Here is an 18231-nt window from a genome sequence, read left to right on the forward strand (position 1 = left end):
TTTTTTTCCATATCTATATTTTTAACAACTGTTCGCTTTATTTGTTGATTCATTAATTCATTTTTTTTTCATTAAATCATTTTAATCATTTTATTTCTGTATTTCTCTGTTCATATGATAATGAGGGGGCATGTTTTTCACATTCAGGCTCAGCAATCAAGACCAGGAGGAGAAGAGTTGATTAAACTGTTCTTTCACCAACTCCGAAAAGAATTGCAATGTCACGGACAGACAAACCTGCCGATAAATAACTCGAATAAATAAATCGATTGCTTCCACAGACAGTATGTGAGAAGGGCATGCAAATGTCTGGGTGTAATCTGAATTTTGCAGAAAGAGATGATGAACCACCTCCTCCAAAATTCTGAACACTGCAGGGTCGACCTCTGTGTCAGCAGACGCAGCAAAACGGAACAAACTGTCCGCCACAGCCTCCACAAGAAAGAGTAAATAATCCGTACTTGCATTCTCAGCCAGATCAGCCAAAATTCTCATATCTCTGGCTGTCTGTTACCTGTAAGCAGCCATTACTGTACTGTCTTGTCCTTAGTTACCGCTGATAGAGCAAGACGTGTACAATCAATCTACAGAATCTGATATCGATCAACCAATAGGAATATTAAGACGCCGTGACATAACTGATTGACAGCCCCTTTATAATCATAAGGACAAGGAAATACAGAAATAAATAAATAGGGAAATAAATAAGTATAGAAATGAATAGTTATGGAAATGAATAAAAAAAGAAAAAAATGTTAAAGAAACAAATAACAAAATAAATAAATACAAAAATTAGTGAGGAGGGGAAGTACTAAATAGACATAAGTAAATGCAGAGATATGAATTTATGTAAGGTTTTATTCATTAATATAGTAATTTCTATGTAAATTTATTTTCAGATTTATCATTATTTTTTGCCATTCTTATTCATATATTAATTTACTGAGTCATTTATTTTTAATTTCACTTATTTTTCATTTTGGCAGATCTGGTCCACCATAAACAACTAGTGCTGTTGGCTGTTAAAATGTTCACTATTTCCTCTTACAGATTAAACAGACTAGGAGTCATTGAATCCACAGTAAGGAAGCAGAACATAAAGTCTCTACATATTACCCCTCCTTATGATAGAGATGGGTGGTGTTCAAATGTGGTCATCTATCTGTGTGTGGTTGCGGGGGCAGGGCAGGGGTGCACAAGGCCATACAGCACCTTTGATTACAGCTCTGCACTCTCTAGAGTGTGCTTCAATAAAACAACACTGAAGAGATCAATGTTTATGGGGGCCATAAAGCACCGCCAGCTAGGGTCCCAGCGACCTCTGAGCATGGCTTCATCAGAACAGAGCATGCCGCTTATTATTGGTTTGATGAATAACTAGTTGTAGTCATTCTGCCTTCGCTCCATTAATCCATGTCTTTTATTTAATTCCTATTGACAAATGTAGCCAAACTGCGTTCGTCGTAATCATTTTAAATCCTCCACTTTCTTTGGTTCTAAAGCACACAAAAAAATTATTCTTCAAGATAAGGGAAAAAATGAAACTGGTATATTGCTAATTATGTCCATTATAATACACTGCAGCCTAACAACAGAGAGTGAAATTACAGTGCCTGCAGTGCTATGGCCGCAGCACGACTGATGAATAATTTATGTGTGTTAGTCTGCTGGCCCTGGTGCAGAGAGCTGTTTCAGAGTGGAGAGGAGAAGCGCAATCATGTGTGAACTCACACCCTCTCTGCTCTGTGGGCTTCAGCTAGATGCTGACAGCTAAAGGGCAAAACAGGGTAAAGTTGAGGAACGGAAATAACATCTCTCTCGATCTCTCCCTCTCTATTTCCTTCTCCCTTGTTTTTAGAGTACACCCCTGGTTTGTTCTTGAAATGTCCGCCAGCCAAAACCACCCATCTGCCTATCTTCCACACTCCCTCTATGCACACTCTCCTCCAAACTCCTCTTGTTGACGGCAGCAGATGATGCAGCTCAGCACTTCAGGCACAAGCTGTGCTGCATTTGAATAAATGTCATTGATCTCATCCCCTCTCTGCTGATTATATGTAGATGACAGTGACTCACAGTCCCAGCTGAGGCAAGAAAAACCTACATGGAATTTACAACAAACCTACTGTGTGTCTACACCAGATCTGCCAAGAATCAATACTGAATCTAAAGATGGCTGGGGGGGAGGGGGGGGGCGTTGGTTGAGGGAGCTTGAGCATTCTTCACAAAAACCAAAGCGCTCTAAACACTACACTCTTGAAAATAAAGGTGCCAAAAAGGGTTGTCTGGAGAGATGCCAAAGAAGAACCACTTGTGGGTCCCTAATGCAGTGTTTCCCAACCCTGGTCCTGGAGGCACAATGCCCTGAAAAATTTGGTGCTTTTCCTGCTTCAACACACCCACTGCAAATCAGTAAGGCTGTTAACAAGCTGATTAGTTGGATCAGGTGTGTTGGGAGCAGTAAAAGTACTAAAACGTACAGAGCACTGTGCCTCCATGACCAGGGTTGGTCTGCCCTAGTGAACCTTCTAAACATGGTTCTTTAAAGAAATATTTTTGGAGAAGAAATGTGGAGGTGTGAGAAACCTCTTCACACTTAAAAGTAAATTATTTCAAGGTTATTTCAAGTATACACAAGTAAAATTATGGCTGAAATTTGTTTTTGTGGTCCCGTTAAATTTGGCCAGTTTCACTTATGCCCTTCTGGTTCCAAGCCCTTGCTTTATTTTTAAGAGTTTTAAGAATTTTAAAAGTAACATCTAGTTCAATGAGTTAAAGCAAAGTCATTTGCAAAAAACAACAAGTGAACCTAAATGTGTCTTCTGCGTTTTATATAAATTATGATAATGGTATCAGGCAACAGGTAGCATACTAGCAACCATTTCATATAGTAACGTTTCAGATATCTGGCTTCTAACACCATCACTGTTAAAGAGGAAAAAAAAAAATCATTATGTTTTTCAAGAACAGCATGTTTCAAGTCAGACCACTCTGAATGACTCTGCATCTCAATGGTTCAATTATTCAGAATGAAAAAAAAATTGGTGGAATTTCCCTTTAAGAAACTTGAAAGGCAAAATGTATCAACAAAATATATAAACAAGGCAACTGTGGTGCAGAGCCTTTTTCAATTGATCAGCCTTTTCTATTGCTGTCTGAAGAATCCATTCATTGTATAGTTGCCTGAAGAATAAAACTAGCTCGAAGGCATACAGATGGGCGTGCAACCTTTACAATACAAACTGAATGCATGCTTTCAAAGTGAAGCACTCTTTACATTTCAAAAGACCAAAAGAAACATCTTAAAATGACTTGGGTGGGAAAAAAGTCTGGTTCCATTGACTTACATTATAAGTAAAGTGGGTTTTTTCCTTCTATTGTAAAGTTACCATTTTGGAGATACATCACTTTCCCTTACAGATTGATCACCACTGTTCAAAATGCCATTAACCCACAACCCATGTAATAACAGACATCTTCTCCTGCTCTAGAAAGGTTCTAGGGAACATGGTTTATTCATGGCACTCTGTAAAGCCCACACAGGTCCTGTTTGATGGATTGTGCCTGAGGCTGCTCCTCTCGCTCAATCCAGCCCAAGTGTGTGTCAGGTACCTAGCCCCCCCAACAGAGACTCTCAGTGCAGATGATGAGGCCCACTAAAATCACACACTGGCTTTGGCAGCCTGTCGGCCCCCCTTAAACCACAGCTATATTAGGTCTGTCTGACCAGAGGAATAGTTAAGCTGATAGAGAATAGGAAAGAATAGGGTGATGAGTTGTAACATAGACTGAGCTGTAACGCTGACAGCAAGACAGACTTAATGATGCTCAACTTTTTTAAGCTTAACACTTTTAATGCTAGAAATACTTTCTTATAATACTGTGAAACTAACATGGAAATTATGAAGTTAGACTGTATTGGATCAAAGAGAGGGTTCACATACAGGCCCTTAGAGTTTAATGGGTAAAGGAGCCGTACGAGACTGGTTGAAACTAAGCATGTGACACTGCTGAGCCAGCTATGGGCAAGCCCGCTGACTTAAGAAGGTGCAGGATGGGAGGAGGTGTAAAAGAATGAAGCAGTAGTACGAACTGCATCTCACATTTTTACAGGTGCATTGCAGCCTTAATAAGTTAGTATTTTACAGTTTTAAATAGTAAAGATAGTATACAGTTTTCAAAATGTCCCTCAGCCTCACTGCTTTGACAAAATACAAGTACATAAGTCTGACTCTAATCTCAGTCACTGTTCAAAATGGTAAAGAATGTTTATTCAACACAAAGTAGATGCAAAAGACTTTTTTACCATTACAGCCTGAGAAAAGAAGCCAAGCTGAGGTATTTAGAGAAGGAAGCTACTTTGCTAACTTTAGCTTCCTGGCAGTAACAGGAACTCGCTGCCTGTCTTCTGCATTCACTGGCTACCAAAATAATAATAATAATAATAATAATAATAAAAAATTCAAAACAGCCTGCCCTGAAAAATCTACTCCAAAGCTGTTGCAATTTTTGTTGCAATTGAAGTTCTTCCCACCTTCAAGATAAATCATCAGAAAGAGGATTTCAGCACTGCTGTAAGATGAGAGTAAGCATGTTTACTCCAGAAGTACACACACACACACACACACACACACATACACACACACACACACACACACACAAAATCTAAGCTGCTTATTCTCCTGGATCGTGGGGACTGCTTGAGCACTCATTGGGTGAAAGACAGAAAGCACCCTGGACACACACTCACACACAGGGGCAATTTAGCATCTCCAGTGCGCCTGCAACATGGAAACTCCACACAAAAAGGACACTGGTCACCCAGCCAAAAGGAACCCAGCCGCACTACTCAATGAATCACTTTTAAGTACTATACATGCACTCTTCAAAATAAAGGTGTCAAAAAAGTTGATTTGAAACAAAAACAAAGAGGAATCACTTTTGATTTCTTAAAGAACTTCATAATGTATGATTCTGTAAAGAGCCATTTTTGTAAATGAGATGTGCAAGTGTGAAGAACTTTAGCAGGACGTATGCAAGAAGTTTAAAGAACCTCCACATAATATAAAGGTTCTACATCAATAAAAGGTTTTTCTTAAAACAATATACCCAATCCAAGAACAATTTAGGATCGTTTAGTTTTAAAAGCATGATGTATGTCTAGATCATACCTGTACTAGCTCCAGGTGGTAGTGCTGAAAGGGCTTCAAGGAAGCTGATGGCAGCCGGTAATGGGCCAGCAACTCTTTAGATGGACCATGTCCTACATTTATAACCACATCTGCAAGCCAGTAACACACACACACACACACACAACAAAAAGAATGCTGCATAAGCACATGGTTAGGAAAAGACCTTAACATAATGAAAAGCTTAAAATAGGATTCAGATTATTGAGTTGTACTTTAAGGACAGCAGTAAGGTAAGTGATCGTGACAGGTATAAATAAAACTACAGCACTTTCTATGCCAGTTTCTGTACTTAGACTGTGCTAAGGTAATACCCTATCAAAGAGAACAGAGAGGCTTCTCTTAACTGCTGCTTTCAGCACTGTTTCGTGCAATGTGTCAAACTAGTTTTGTGTCAACAAGTGTACTGAACTGAGAATGAACCTTTGGCTTCCTCTGGTGTTCTACATCCAGCCCTGGGCTCAGTCCGAACCGCTCTGGGCAGAGGCTTCCTCTGACAGGAAGTGGAAGGAGACACAATTCTTGGAGCAATCTGTTGAAAGTGCAGTGTGACAACCGCCCTGTCAGCATTTCCTTAAGCTTCTGGCGAATTTCTGGAAAGGCCTTGGCGCTGATAAGCAATCTTTTTCCTTTAAATCAACAAGCCATGGCCATTCCCAACAGTGTCCAGCCATGTTCAGGAACCTGTTTCCAGACTGCTCAGCAAGACATCTGACGTCTTCATGCCAATTTTCAAGGACAACCCCTTGACTTTACTGTCAGCCAATGAGTTTGCTCCCCAGCCCGGGAGGGGCACATAAAGCTGACTAAAAGAGGCTGAGCAGACACTTGGAGGATTCAGACTGTTTGAGGTGCTCCAGCGATCTTCTCTTCTGCCTCCATCAGCATTCCCAACACATCCAAAGCAATCATTCCCACCGCTCACTTTGGGAGATCCATTAAGGCCCAGTGTGTAATTATTCTGTCAGTTAACAGGCAGAAAGCATGCGGCGGGAATAATCAGGCCCACGCACCGCAATTATCATCAACACAGAAACCCCTTTCACAGAGCCGACTCACAGATCAAGGCAAAGCAATTTCACACAGATAGATTTTCCTGTTACACACACTCTCTCTCTGTCTCTTTTGCTCTTCTCTCTCTCTCTAACCTCACAGCAGAAAAAACTTGTTCGATTAACATTCAGTAAAGGGCAGTCATGTGCAACCACGGCTCAGAAATATCCATCAGATTTATTTATTTTTTTTCACTTGATGTCATTTCCCTACTGGGGAGAAAAAGATTTCAAAACACCTGCACACTGAGAATACTAATAAGGAGTGCTACTGTCCTTGTTTGCTGTACATCAGGCATTCTGCAGTTTGAAAAGTTTGGTGCTGTGAAGCATGTATTACACAACTGTTTGAGAACAACCTGCAACAAGAGGCAAGAGAACATCTAAGCTGCCCAGGAGGATGCAGATACGCAAACCCTCAGTGTGATTCCAACTATATGGACATAAGCTTTAAAAGTACTGGAGTCACAACCAGTTTAGTTAATCTACTCAAAGTTGCCAGTTAATAAGATACACTTACACTGTATTTACACAGGCCATTTTACCAGCTTCACCTACTATATAGATGAAAATGGTATGTTTCCAATTACTGACCACATTACAGGTACTTGCTGAACTACTTAACAATAGCCCGCCACCCTATCCATCAATAGAAAGGTACCAACAAAGGACAACCACTGATCACAGCAGTCCTGTGGTCGGAACAGAACTGTGTGCTACATTTATGACCACAAAAACAGTTACATTTACTCAGTTTACTTGTACTCAAGAAAACTTTTGATGAACTTGTATTTTTCTGTATTTTCTTATAATCAGTTTCAAATGATAATATTTCTCCTTATTCTCAATGATACACTATATGGACATAACTACTGAGACACCTACACATTACATCTACAGGAGCTTTATGACATCTCATTCTGAAACCATAGGTATTAATATCGATGCTGTTGAGGTCAGGTCTCTGTGTGGGCCAGTCAAGTTCTTCCAAACCAAATTATTTTTGGACCTTACTTTATGCACTGGGGCTCAGTCATGCTGGAGCAGAAAAGGGCCTTCTCCAAACTGTTCCCACAGAGTTGGAAGCATACAACGTCTTGGTATGCTGAAGCATTAAGATTTCCCTTCACTGGAACTCAACCCCTGAAAAACAACCCAATAGCATTATCCCTCCTCCACCAAACTTTACAGTTGACACAATACAGTCAGGCAGGTAACGTTCTCCTGGCATTCACCAAACCCAGACTTGTCCATCAGGCTGTAGGAGAGAGAAGTGTGATTAGTCACTCCACAGAATACATTTCCACTGCTCCAGAGTCCAGTGGCGATGTGCTTTACACCCCTCCATCTGACGCTTGGCATTGTGCTTGTTGATGTAAGGCTTACATATGGCTCCTCGGCCATGGAAACCCATGCCATGAAGCTCCCGGCGCACAGTTTTTGTGCTGATGTTAATGCTAGAAGAGGTTTGGTGAGAGCGTTGGTGACTTTTATGCACTCGGCGCCTCAGCACTCAGTGACCCCACTTTGTTCTGCCACTCTGTGGCAGAGTTGCTGTGGCTCCTTAATGCTTCCACTTTTCAATAATACCAAACACAGTTGATCGTGGAATACCCAGGAGGGAAGAAATTTCGTGAACTGACTGAATGGTGGCATCCTATTACAGTACCACGCTCAAATTCAGTGAGCTTTTTAGAACAACCCATTCTGTAAAGGCAGACTGCATGGCTAGGTGCTTGATTTTATACACATGTGGCAATGGGACCGAATGAAACACCTGAATTCAATGACTAAGAGGTGTGTCATTTAGTCACTAATTACTCTTTTAGGTTTTGTTTCATTATACATGTTTGTTCAGCATCTGGACTGCTTTGTGATTCACCACAAATCTGATTTTTTATATTTGTCATTTATCATACCAGTCATTTCAGACAGTACATCTAAAAGAAAAGAACGGAGCATGACAAATTTTTGTTCCTAAGCTAATAGATGCTGGACAGACTAACAAACTAATCAGATTTTTTCTCTTCTACTCTTTTGTACCATATCTTACCGTACACTTACAAGGTGAACCATCAGGTGACCGGGGGCACTCGTGGGCTGGAGGTTAGGGAACCTAGTGTGTATGTGGTGTTTCACTGCACGGATGGGTTAGATTGCGGAGGTGAAATTTCCCCGTTGCGGGACTAATAAGGGTCACTTAATCTTAATCTAATCTAATCAAGGTAGGTGAGTCTATACAATCGGCAATAAGTGTGCACTGTGTTTAAAAAACTCCAGCAAAACTGCTCTGTCTTATCCACTCAAACCAGCGTCACACTCACCACCAAAAACTACCACGCTGGTATTACTGCTGTGCTGAGCATGATCTACCACCCAAATAATATCTGGTCAGTGGTGGTCATATGGTGGTCTCTTTCCATTGTTAGACATGGTGGATGCAACAGATGGGCAGTGGTCAGTAATTGTAAATCTACAAAGTGCATGGTAGGTTTACCTAATAAAATGGCCAATGAGTATGGGCACAAAGTAGTTGTACCTAAAAAAACTGGCTAACCCGTGTATTCCTCTTCAATAGTGACTGCGTCCAAATCAGTCAACATGTAGGCCATGGTGACTAGTCTACATGTAGGTCATGATGTAAGCCAAATCAATTCTGTTTAATTTCCTTTTTCACTCATTAGATTCTCAAGATTGTTTTTCAATTCACAAAACAATAAAACCATTGCCAACCTATTACTACTGCCTCATATTGCTGTTTTAAATCAAGCCTCAGTGATTTTAAAAAGCACAGTACTGGTGCAGTGCCAGGAAGACTGAACTCAGATAACAGGTTCAAGGCAAGCCAGCTGCACATTTGTGCAGATAAGTCACGTCCATCAGGATGTCTGACTAGGGCCTTTTCTGTTGGGTAATTTACAGACTACTTAAACCCACATAGCATTACTCAGTGTGATAATTCTGTTTGGCTGCATTAGCTGTGAGGCTGCTCACCCTCCCTGTGGGCTTCAACATCCAGCAGCTCCACTGAGAGGGTCTCCTCCCAGCAGGGATTGTGAGTGGGCTGAAGAGGGCACTGGGTCACCGCTTGGCTCCTCTGCCTACCATCCACTCCACTGCACCTGTAAATACATACACAGGCACACAGTCATGAGAGTCAGCGCTCTTCTCCCCTTATCAGACTTAAAGATGTACAGCAAATTATCTGGTTATAGTAGATTATTAGAAGCTGCCCTCACAGATGACTCGATAATTGTCCAAGCCATCCTTTCGCAGCAGTCCAATGTGAATACTATACTTATATCTTTTTTGTTTTTTCTGCATTGTCCACAACCTTAATTAGGTTAAATGGGTGCTAGGCTGGACAAGTTTTGTGGGTGGATCATTGACAGGATATTAATTTGCTACGCTGCTTTAGATACATCAGAGCAGGGAAAAACTATACTTTGTAGTGAACAAGTGCTGCAAGGCTGGGATTGGGAAATCACTCACAATCCTCTTAGAACTCTAAGAACTTAGAACGGAGAACAAAATACAATCCCTGAAAAGTTGGAGCGGTATTCCTTCATTCTGCATTCTTTTACAGGTTGCTCTCACCAGATAAACAACTCAGTGCTTACAAAATGCACCTAAAACAGGATTCAGGCTGCAAATACTCAGCTAATCACATAAACGCTTTACCTCTTTCCCAAACCTTTGAATGGTTTAATAAATAAATAAACAGCCTCTGTTTTTGACCAATACACAAGGGAGGAAAGCAGAAAATGGGCCATTTTCTATCTGACCTTCCCTGGGGCCAGGCACACCTTCAGGAGTTCTGTTACTGGTGATCTGGCGGCATAATTTATACAGCTATGTAAAAATCCAACAAGACTCCCCCCCTCTATTAGATACATGTACAACCCCCCCACAACACTGCACTGCTGTATGAGCTGAGTGCAAAAGCTAGGATTAGGAGATGGAGACAGCTGGAGGATCTAATGAGCATGATCTCTGCTAAATCAGGTAGATTAAATACAGAACACAGGAAGTAGGTGTTTGCGAGCGAGCGAGAGAGAGAGAGAGCGAGAGCGAGAGAGAGAGAGAGAGAGAGAGAGAGAGAGAGAGAGAGAGAGAGAGCGGGATTAAGAGTGAGAGACAGAGATGGGGAGCAAGAAAGGGAGAGAGGGAGGGAGAGAGGGAGATGGGGAGAAAAGAGGGGGAGAGTGCAGGGAGGGAGGAGAGGGAGAGAAAATTGTCAAATTAAGGTTGATGTCTTTTTTCAGGGCCATTATTCAAACACAATTTATTGTAATGTAAATGAAAAGCAGACACAAACCTCACATAAGAGACTTCACTGCCATTGAGTGGAACGTTTCCCTCATCAAACTCTTTTGAGATTTTTGCAATCATTAAAATGCCAAACTTTGAAGACAGTAGTACTTGTAGAAGCAAAACGTATTATAGTGAGATCAGATGACACAGCAGACATAATGGCCAAGAGCAAACTCTGACCCAGAGCCACAATGACAAGCCTCTTTCATTATAAAGTCAACAGAGGTTCACTTTTCATGCTCCAATTTGCTTCACTGGAGGGAAGAGTTTTGGAAATCCAGTCATTAAAAGTCTGAGTAGTCTGTTTCTGTATGAGATACAGTGCAAAACTCGAACTCATAGCAATTTAGAAGATGGGTCAAACATCTTTTAAGCCACAGTTCAATTTGTCACATACAAGCAATAAACGAACAAAAAACACTGCTGTAAACACACACACACACACACACACACACACACACACACACACACATCTTCTAAGCCGCTTATCCTTCTGGGGTGCGGGATTGCTATAAACATTACATTACAATAGTCTTTACCCACAGAAACCAAAAACACGACTAAAAGTATTCACTGAAATGGTTCCAAAAATCACAAATATTTAATAACTGACTCCAGCACTCAACACACTCTTTCGGGAAGACTAAATAACATGTATTTTGACAAAAAGAATAAAAGTAAGTTAGGCCTTTTAGTTTCCCCTTTATTTCTGAACTCCAGCAGTTTACAGGCTCTTATAATAAGGCCTGGGCCGTCAGACCGCATTAGCCTCTGTACAGGAACAGCACCCGGAGGATTCAGCAGTGCCGGGAAATCTCTCATTAAAAGTGCAGAGAGAGCAGCTCCTACAGAGCAGATACAGGCAAAGCAGAGGCCCAGCAGGAAGCACTCATCTCTCTGATTAGGGCCACTGTACCTCTAACACTCTCTGCAATGAGCAGAAAATAAAGACATTACACCTGTACAACATTTCATATATAGAGAGAGATCCAAAAAGTTGTAGTGAACTATGATTGACTACCAAGAACGTTTTGAATTCTAAAAGTGTGAATAGCTAAATCTAAGCCAACAGAGGGAAAGATTTGAAACTTTAGACAAATCACAGAGTGACTGTCCACTGGATTCAGCTCAAATGTAAAGAGAACCAGAACGTAATTCAAATTTAATAGATCAGAGAATATTTCCTGCCTGCATTTTGGACTGTGTCTAATTTTGTTCACAGCTTATCCATTAGTTACACTCTTAAAGGTAAATGTGGCACAAAGAGTTGCTTGGAGTTATGCCATAGAAGAACTACTGTTCTCTACCTTTCAGTGGACGGTTCTTTCAAGAATGATACATGCAATGATGAGCAACCTTTCAAAGTTAAAAAACATCCATGTGATGCAAAGGTTTTAAACCAACTGGTTTTCCTAAAACCAGGGCAAGAACCCTTTAGAACTTCTATTGTTTAGAGTGTACTGTATCTCAACACAACTGTGTAAGCTGAAATTTTTCAGTTACCAGTGAATTTCAGTACCAACTTTATAAAAATTTACATTGCAAAAGTAAATATATTGTGCAGGAAAGGCTGTAGAACCGAAAAATCACATGCAAACACAACTGAAGGATCGTTCCTTTATCTTTTATACTGTATGAATAGAAATAGTGACATCAATACTCAGCTGAACATAAATCTCCTATGACTGATTAGAGTCTAGTTCCAACATGACATACAGTACTGTGCAAAATGCCCTGAGAAAATGATTCAAAAAACGATTTAACTGGGCAGTAAACATTTATTTGCTCAGAAAAGCACAAATATTAGAATATAATTAATAAGTATTGTTTATATGCATGTCAATGTGTTCATTTAACCATTTCCAAACCTCTCCTTGAGGAAGCCCAATGTTAATTATTGTTCTCATCCAAAACCTGGTTTGGCCAAATTAATACTTTATTAAATTATATTAGATGTGAATTTGAACAAATCTGTGTGATGGTTGGGAATGTTGAGATGAAGTCAGGGACCAAACCTGTGTTCTTCTAACTAGCTCAAAAGATATTGTATTTATTCTAATGTTATATGGTGTTTTCTACAAGCAATGACACATTTCTTGCTCAAATAAATAGTTTTACAATTTGCTTAGGTGCTAAGACTTTTGCACAGTATTGTATAATGACAGCACAAGACGACATTTTTTATCATACTTCAGGAAATTCCACTCAAGAAAGGTTCACTTTAAACTAAACTGTGAAAGAAACCTTTCTGACTTTTGACCAAAGAGGACATTTTATCACTGTGTGGAGAAAAGACAAAAAAAAGCTGACATAATAGATCAATGCATCTCTGAAAGACCTCAGTCAGTTGTGACTTCTGCTTTATTTACATCTGTCTCTCTCTCAGTGAGAGATCATTAGAAGCATCCTCCTCCCGTGTCTCCTCAGCTGGCCTCTCATCAGAGGCTCCACCCTGCCCTGCTGAACTTACTCAAAGGAGGCCAGGAGCACTCAAACTAAGCTACAGCACGAGACTGCCTTTGTTCCTCATCTGTAAATAATCACCATGTTTTCTTTCTCTCTGTCAGCTTCCCTCCCCCTCAATCTCTCCGTCTCTTGGCTCTGAAAGCCCAGGTTTGTTAGAAGCCTTCGATTTGCCCCCGCCTGGCTTGCCCCCTCTTCTGTCTGCCTCAAAGCCAGCTGCAGATGAAAAATTTATGACAATGTGGCTTGAAAAAAACCCTCTTCCATTCCATTTGAAGTGGAGCTCTTCCTCTGAAGCTAACCCCCTCTGATGGTCGCCATCTTAGCACTCGCAGTCCCTCATATTCAACTGTGTGTGGGTGTGTGTGTGTTAGGCCTCTGCTGATTGAAGCTCATCTGAGCTAGCTAGATGGTGCAATCAAGGATTGATTCAGTCCACTATTGACTAAGGGTCCTTTCTACAAGGCCAGTTCAGGCTGATGGTGATAATTAGTGATGAGCTCCCTCCGACCCCCCAACCCCACTCCATGCAAATGCACCTCCCCAATTTGAACTGGTGCACATGCTAGTCAACCTGTGTTTTGTTTTTGTTTTTTTTTTTCTTGCCCTCCACATTTCCCCGCAAGGTCACACTGAATGATTTGAATTTATTATTCATAAGAGTCTCATTATTTGAGCATCAGATCAAAAGGTAGAGAAACATTAGCACAGTCTCTCGCTCTCTCACTGGGAAAAGCCCACAGCGACCCAAACGGAGGATCACTTTGAGAGAAGGGTTATTTGCGATTCTTCCATTTATTTCAACAAGACAAAAGAGAGAACTGAGTAGCTCTGAGAGGATTGATTTCTCTTTATGTAATGGCATGCCATTTAACATAAGCTCAGTATGCCTTCTTTTTGCTATAGTGTATATGTTTCAGGCAGGCGGAAATAAGCTGCTTTTTATTTTTACCTGCTCTCCTAGACAATTAGGAGCAACACAAAAAGTTCTATGATAGGCTGTTATCACACAATAAAGCAGTATCTTGTCATTAAGACAAAACAACTGACAACACTATGAAAGTTTGTAATGAAGTGCAATACAATATAAAAGATCAAAAGGCTCTTTGATGTACATTGACCCAAAACAAATACAACACAGATAAAAAGTTGCTCATTAACCTAAAGATGGACTCATAAAACATAACTTTCATGATAACCTGAAAATGTTTGAAAGACTTTCCTCATTAAATTAATAATTCATTTCACATCAATAAAAATCTACTTTAAGCTATCCACTGTCTAACTAACAGGGCATGAAATTTTCTATCCTGATATCAGGGACAAAATGTTAAGATAATATGGTATAATTAAAAATAATATTATTAAAATATTAAATACACAGAATATGCAGAATACATAGTACAGTGTAGAGTACTGCGAAAAAGTCTGAGACCACCCTTCACTTATTTTATTAAAAAAAAAAAAAAGTTATTCATTTTCAGCAAAAAAAATATTTACCAGAAAATTATACAGAAGCCTCAACAACTAAATATAATATCAATCTTTTAAGTGTATAATGTATCTTTATAACAGCTTTCATTTTTGCTTTCAGTAACTTAACTTGCTTTCAGTTTTTCAAAGAAATCCCCAAGGTTCAGTCTTAGAAGTTACAATTTCTGCTGCTCACAATCCAAGCAATTCAGTTCACTCATTCATTCATTCATTCATCTCACTCATTGATCTTGGATTCTGAGATAGTCAGTCCATTGTTCTGAGAACACCAGCAGCTTCTTTATTTGGTTTGCAAATTTTCTTTTTTGTCTATTTTGTTTTCTCAGTAATGACAGCTTTTTCTTGACAGCTACAAATCCTCTGACACATAAGGCTGAGTTGTCTTCTCACGGTGGAACGAAGAACAGAAAGATGTGTGAATTATATCTTTTAATATTTTTAACTGCAGTTTTGGAAACTCCTGTTTTTTCACTTATTTTCCTTTCACTTTCTCATGCAAATGGATTATCTTATATCTAATATTCTCAAAGACATCCCCTGAAAAATGATGGTCTCAGACTTTTGCACAGTACTGTACATACGTTGTATGCAAGACTTATTACTGAAGTACTTGTACTCTGATTTAAAGCTGCACCTTTAAAGATTTTTTTTCTTTTTTGTTAAAAGTGAGTCAGGAGGGAAAACACACTAAAATATGGTGTCCATGCGCTGCTGCAAGCCACCCTGTAAAGCCCTGAAATAATAATTTCAATGTTAGAAGTGTTTGAAGATTTTACGGAATATTACGAACCATGTCATATGTCACATGCACAGGCTCATAATGAAGGTCTGGTTGGAACTTTAGGTCTCAAATAAAAACTATATATGTTTACAATGGTAAATAAATCACTTAAATCCTTGTAAGACAGGTTTTGACTGAGTTCTCTTTGAATACTCTTTGAATGCTCTTGACATCATTAGATTCATCCACTTGCGGAAGGTGTCCAAAGCACAAATATCAGTACAAAATGTTCTTCCACACGCTGTATACAATTAGACATTTCCACCAGAGAGGTCTCCAAATCCCCACAACTTACATAGTACAGCTTTAAATGAGTATGAAGTTATCATCAGCACTGCTGCTGTTCACTGCTTAGATAATAACTAAGTAAATACATGTTGTTCTGGTGCATACTGTAGCAGGAGGGAAACCACCATAACTTTAACTGAAAAACGACAAAAAATGTAAATAGTTACTGAAATTATTAATAATGTTATTTCAAATTCCGTCACTGTATTTTATAGCATTCTGTCCATGCTCACAACTAAAATGTCAATATCTCATCCTTGCTGAAAACTTCAAGCTGGTGACTTGCATAAGAAAACAGCCAGGACACTTTAAGGCAGATCTTGAGGGCTGAACAACCTATCAACTGTATGTCTGTAATACATATAAAATGGTAAAACATGGTGGACTATTTTGAATCATTCATGTCTTCCTGAACACAGCAAGCACACACATGGCACCCACACACACGCACACATGTGCACATGCGCACACACACACACACACACACACACTAGGGCTTTCTCTCAGAATTCATGTGCCTAGCTAGGCATGTGGAAATTGCCAAACGTAGCATGAACCTTTTCTCACACCAGGCACTAAAAGCACCATTACACAGATTGCTCCAGGTGCACAGAGAGCTTGAGGTCAGGGGTGTGTGATGATTTGACAGCAGTTATGATGCTCCATAAAGTAGAATCATACAGGGGTGAATCTGAAAGCTTTGCCAGTTACCTTAATGATCACTAGAAACTTGACACAACTATTGCATGTACATGATTTTTTTTTCTTTTGCTGTGAAAAACAACCTCACTACTCTGAGTTTTACAACATTCTCACAACAGACGACATCTTTTAGACCTTCCACGCTGTGTATATGTTACTGCAGAACAAACAGCAGCTCACAGAGGGGTGGGGAGGGTGATGAGACAATCAACATGAAGCAATAAAAAGGTTCATTAAGTGAAGATAATCAAGTACGTGTGTTAATGCATTTTACTGAGTGATCTGTCTTCCTGCGTCTTCACAGAGTACAGTAAGCTTATTTATAGACAGGTTGTTAATGATTCCATACACAGCCTCTCTACTGGAGGTTAAGCAGATGGCATCTCCAGCAGAGCAAAACTCATTAGTGAAAACACAGGAAATGGTGAAGCAGTGGTCACTCTCAGCTTACACACCGTCACCCTTACCATGTAGCAGGACCTGTACATACACAAAAAACAGCTTGTTTGGTAAAAGAAGACCAAGGCAATACAGTGAACTGTCCGAGGCACCTTTGAAGATTGTGGAGAAAAGAGAAAAACACATTCCAACACAAAAAAATTGACAACACAGGCAGGCGGCAAAAATATTACATCATGATACTTGACATCATGACATTTTCACGTTACACAATGTTTTACAACATTTACTTTTTCTGACATTTGCAAACAAATTGTAATGAACAAAATGCACCAACAGTGCCACGTGCAAAAAGGGCAAATTAAAAGCTATGAACAATGACTTATTTTGTATGCAGTGTTCGCAAAAATGATTAAATTATTAAGTTATTCAAACTATTTAAGAAAAAATACTGATAATACATTCAAAGTTAAGAAAATATGATGGCATAATTGGATGACATCCAAATAGCTACATTACTATGAACTTTATGGAGCTGCTAGTCTTTTGTAGTGCTTCCCATACATAGTCGTATGCAAAAGTTTGAACATCCAAGGTTAAATTATAACCCCATTTCCAAAAAAGTTGGGATGCTGTGAAAAACGCAAATAAAAAGAAAATGCAATGACGTGCAAATCATTTAAACCCTATATTTAATTGAAAATGCTTCAAAGACAACAAATCAAATGTTGAAACTGAGAAATTTTATTGTTTTTTGAAAAATATAAGCCCATTTCAATTTGATGCCAGCAAGACGTTCCAAAAAAGTTGGGATGGGGGCAACAAAAGGCTGTGTGATGCTAAAACAAAACAAAAAAAAAAAAACAAATAAACAAACACCTGGTGGTAAATTGGCAACAGGTCAGTAACATGACTGGGTACAAAATGAGCATCCAAGAGAGGCTGAGTCTGTCAGAAGTAAAGATGAGGAGTTCACCACTCTGTGAAAGACTGCATGATCAAATAGTGCAACAACTCAAGAATAACATTTCTGAACATAAAATAGCAAAGAACATTTGCTTTTCATCATCTACAGTACATAATATCATCAAAAGATTCAGAGAATCTGGAGAAATCTCTGTATGCAAGGGACAAGGCCAAAAACCAGTATTGGCTGGCCATGATCTTTGGGCCCTCAGGTGCACTGCATTAAAAACAGACATGATTCTCTAGTGGAAATCACTGCATGGACTCAGAAACACTTCTGAAAAACACTGTCTATGAAAACAGTTCGGCGCTGCATCCACAAATGCTTATTAAAACTCAAACACAAAGTAGAAAGCATATATAAACAGGATCCTGGAACGCTGCCACCTTCTCTGGACCCGAGCTCATTTAAAATGGACTGAGGGGAAGTGGAGGAGTGTGTCCTGTGGTCTGACAAATTAACATTTGAATTTCTTTTTGTAAATTATGGACACTGTGTCCTCCAGGCTAAAAACCACTCAACTTGTCATCAGTGCACAGTTCAAAAGTCAGTATTCATGATGGTACAGGGGTGCATTAGTGC

At 39.6% G+C, this 18231-nt stretch overlaps 1 protein-coding gene across 6 annotated transcripts in view; it reads right to left on the reverse strand.

Annotated features, from left to right (window-relative positions):
- The window catches only part of ccdc33 (coiled-coil domain containing 33), an 86416-nt gene that overhangs the window by 46636 nt on the left and 21549 nt on the right, over positions 1-18231 (reverse strand). For all 6 annotated transcript variants that reach the window (XM_036576027.1, XM_036576026.1, XM_036576029.1 and 3 more), the window contains 2 exons: positions 9236-9363; positions 5172-5281 (listed from right to left, as the gene is read on the reverse strand). In XM_036576027.1, the coding sequence (XP_036431920.1) occupies positions 5172-5281; positions 9236-9363 (238 nt within the window). The remainder of the gene's footprint in view (positions 1-5171; positions 5282-9235; positions 9364-18231) is intronic.

This window comes from Colossoma macropomum, unplaced genomic scaffold (assembly GCF_904425465.1).
Source record: "Colossoma macropomum unplaced genomic scaffold, Colossoma_macropomum, whole genome shotgun sequence".
Classification (NCBI taxonomy): Eukaryota; Metazoa; Chordata; class Actinopteri; order Characiformes; family Serrasalmidae; genus Colossoma; species Colossoma macropomum.